This window comes from Lygodium microphyllum, chromosome 14 (assembly GCF_053477565.2).
Source record: "Lygodium microphyllum isolate KBCC chromosome 14, Lygodium_microphyllum_v1.1.10, whole genome shotgun sequence".
In the NCBI taxonomy this organism is placed as follows: Eukaryota; Viridiplantae; Streptophyta; class Polypodiopsida; order Schizaeales; family Lygodiaceae; genus Lygodium; species Lygodium microphyllum.
The window spans coordinates 50,806,060-50,809,409 of record NC_141148.1 but is presented as its reverse complement, the minus strand read 5'-3'; the positions used below and the strand labels follow the sequence as shown (position 1 = coordinate 50,809,409).

The 3,350-nt window shown below is 36.7% G+C and overlaps 1 protein-coding gene across 5 annotated transcripts in view; it reads left to right on the top strand.

The window, feature by feature from the left end:
* Positions 1 to 1,345: 1,345 nt before the first annotated feature.
* LOC148025593 (GDSL esterase/lipase At4g01130-like) overlaps positions 1,346 to 3,350 on the top strand; it is a 22,792-nt gene continuing 20,787 nt past the window's right edge. For 3 of the 5 annotated variants that reach the window (XM_087692109.1, XM_087692111.1, XM_087692112.1), the window contains exons 1-2: positions 1,346 to 2,180; positions 3,115 to 3,309. In XM_087692109.1, coding sequence (XP_087548235.1) covers positions 1,580 to 2,180; positions 3,115 to 3,309 — 796 coding nt within the window. In that variant the 5' untranslated portion in view covers positions 1,346 to 1,579. The remainder of the gene's footprint in view (positions 2,181 to 3,114; positions 3,310 to 3,350) is intronic. The other 2 variants (XM_087692113.1, XM_087692110.1) reach the window with 2 other exon arrangements.

Below are 3,350 nucleotides of genomic sequence, written 5' to 3'. Positions count from 1 at the left end.
ACGTATCACTCAATACTAGTGCTGAAGTATGCTTGAATAAGAGAAATGCAATGCTTTTCTTTAGCCAAATGTTAATTTTTACACTAAACATTAAGGGTCTTGAGAATTGTTGGATAAAATTGGGGAAAATTTTGAGCTCTCCAAATCATAATGATAGCCTAATGTTCAAAATTTTACCAATTTTTTTGGGTTTGATGGCCTAAAACTATTTTTTCATATAAAAAAAGTGTGCATATCCATAGATTACCATCAAGAAACATTCTAAAGTCCCACCAAAGAATGTGATAAGTTATCTCTTTAGTTGACAATCTTGTTGTCAAAGTGTGATAAGGTTTTGAAGCAATGTGCTTGAGAAAAAACAAATTGATCATAGGTGGAATAGAAACCAAATTTAATTTTTACCTCAAGGATACAACAAAAAGCAATTTTAAGATGCAAGAAAACCATTCTCTATGCTCTAATAAATCAATTTAAGATACATAACAAACCATAAGCACTCAAACCAGATCCCCCAAAAATTGAGAATATTGAACTTTATGAACAAAAAAACCCTTCTAAATGGCCAAAGTTTCCATTTGAAAGCATCTGAACATTTTAGGTTAACATAACATAATGTACATGAACTAGGGTGATTTGTAAATAAATTTTTCAATGAAGATGGGAAAAAGGTCAATTGACCCGTAGTAGAATAATATTTGCTTGTGAAATAGTTCTAGGTCTCCATGCCAATGAAATTTTTATTGTACCAAGAAGTAGCACAGTCAATTAAGCACACATCTACACACATCAAGCAATCACTACATCAATTTGCTCAAGTATACACACATTTAGAGTCATGGTTAGCTTTATACACTTCCTCTTGCTTCCTTTGTATGTGTGATAGCCATGATCACATTGTCGTCCATTTCTTTTGAACTACTTCTTGGTTGCATGTTGAAGAGTGTGAGGTTCTTATGATTCTAGTTATTAATGATGATTAAAATCTTATTTTAAGTGAAAGGAACATGATATACTTTGGTGTACTAAATTTCTTTAAAAGGGAAAGTATTCTAAGTGATATAGCCTTTGCAAATTTGTGTGTGTTAGCAAAACTTATCATCATTGCTTCTCATATTTCCTTGTTTATTGTTTAAAGCAGTTGTGTTGTGAAGATATTTTGAGTGTTTCTGTGAAATGCTTTAGAATTACTATCACACAAGTAGGTGAGACAAAGTGAACCCTATGAGATGGCAAAACTTGTGTGATGTACCTTTCACTTAACTAACATATTCTCTTTCTTGTTAACCTTTTGATCTTTTTCATGCTAAAGAATTGCCTATTCTTCATAGTATCTTAAACCATTCACCTCTTTTGTCCTTGTGTGTTATTTTACATGGGGATGTGTCCATTCTCACCTTGAAGTTGGAGTAGTTCTTGTTCTTGATATAAATGAGCTAGTGGCAATACATTCTCTTCTCCTAGTGTCTTGAATGAACACCATTTCTTGCTTCATATTTAATTGCTTTGTTTTTCTATAGGTTGCTTTGTAGCTTGTATATGCGGCTCTAATGTGAAGATAGCTTAAGGTATTTTGACAAGTATGGGAAGCTTGGATCCAGTGCTATCTCTAGGCAGGGTGATAATAATGGTGGCACTTACTGTAAGCAATTGGGCATGTCATGCCAATGGCATGATGGATACATTATTAGCTACACCTTCATCCTCTTTTTCCACAACACCATCATCATCTTCTCCTTGGTTGCCATCATCATCATCATCATCATCATCGTCACCTTCTTCTTCTTCTTCTTCTTCTCCTTGGTTGCCATCATCATCATCATCATCATCATCATCATCATCTTCTTCTTCTTCTTCGCCACCCCCGCATAGAATGGATGCATCATCTTTGGCACGAGCTATGGAAGAAACGACTACTTCTCTTGCTTCAATGAATAGAACTACGCAATCATCCTCATCGGTAACCAACACTTCGTCGTCGTCGTCGTCGTCATCCTCCTCCTCTCCACGACATTGTTTTCCTGCCATGTTTGTGTTCGGGGACTCAATGTCGGACACAGGCAATGCAGTGTGGGCGTTTCCTGGGCGATTCTCTTCTCCTCAGGAGCTACCCTACGGCATCTCCTACTTCACCACCCCTGCCGACCGATACTCTGATGGCCGCCTCATCATCGACTTTGCAGGTTCATTAGCTAGGATCATCCCGCACCATGTCCACTTTACTTTTCATAAAGTCTAGTAAAAGCTAATGTGGCACTACCCTAAGCCTCACTTAGCGCCTTCCTTCCTTTCATGACTCCAATGCTCATTGAAATATGGCCATCATAAAAGTCTAGCTAGCGCCTTTCTCAATCCTAAGATCAAGGTATGGGGCCACTTATTTGTTAGTAATCCCTAGTTCATTCACACTTTTGTCTTGTCAATGAGGGCCAACAATGTCACATGCCAATTGCCTCAATGATTTGCTTTAAATGGCATGGGCAATCCCAAATTGAGGCGATACAACTTCGAATCATCACATCATTGGCTCTCTCTCATCAAAAAAATTGATCGAGTTGTTTCTTACTATTATACCCACACTTTTATCCAACAAACTTGCACCTTCAACCCTACTTGCTATAAAGAGAATTTGAATTTTGATTGCTCTAAGCCAAGCATAACTAGGTAGTCGTAACTAATATGCCCCCTTTACCCCAACCTAAACCACTAAATTTATGCACTGTACTCTTCTTAGACCATTGCAATGAGTGCAATGAAGCATAATTTCATATAGTCCCTACATTCTCAAAATAACCATATGAAAGAAATATATGTTGCATAACCAAATAGGCATGCATCATGCTAATATAATCTCATTCACAAGACTATAAAGAAGTTAGTACCTCAAGACATTATATCAACATGCATAAAAATACATATTACATCACATAGTATAATGAAATAGACTTGAAATTTTAGCATTTGGTCAACATATATCACAATGGAAAATAGAGGTTATGCATCTTTTAAAGCTCCATGCAATCTTAAGGTATGGAAAAATCCATACATTTCTATGAATGTTAAAAACATGACTCAAAATTCATGTGTACCTATTTAATGATACTGTCATGGATGCAGCACAGGCAGCTGGATTACCATTGCTGTGTCCATATCTAGGAGGAGTTGGGATTAAGAACTTCTCCACTGGTGTTAGCTTTGCGGTAGTAGGTGCCACTGCCCTAAATAGCACATTTATCACTCCCTTCCACCTGGGTGTGCAAATAGATTGGTTTAGAAAGTTCAAGCATAGTGTGTACCAAGCAACACTTACAGGTCTAGTTCATACAACCTAATATTTGTGTGATATACAGTAC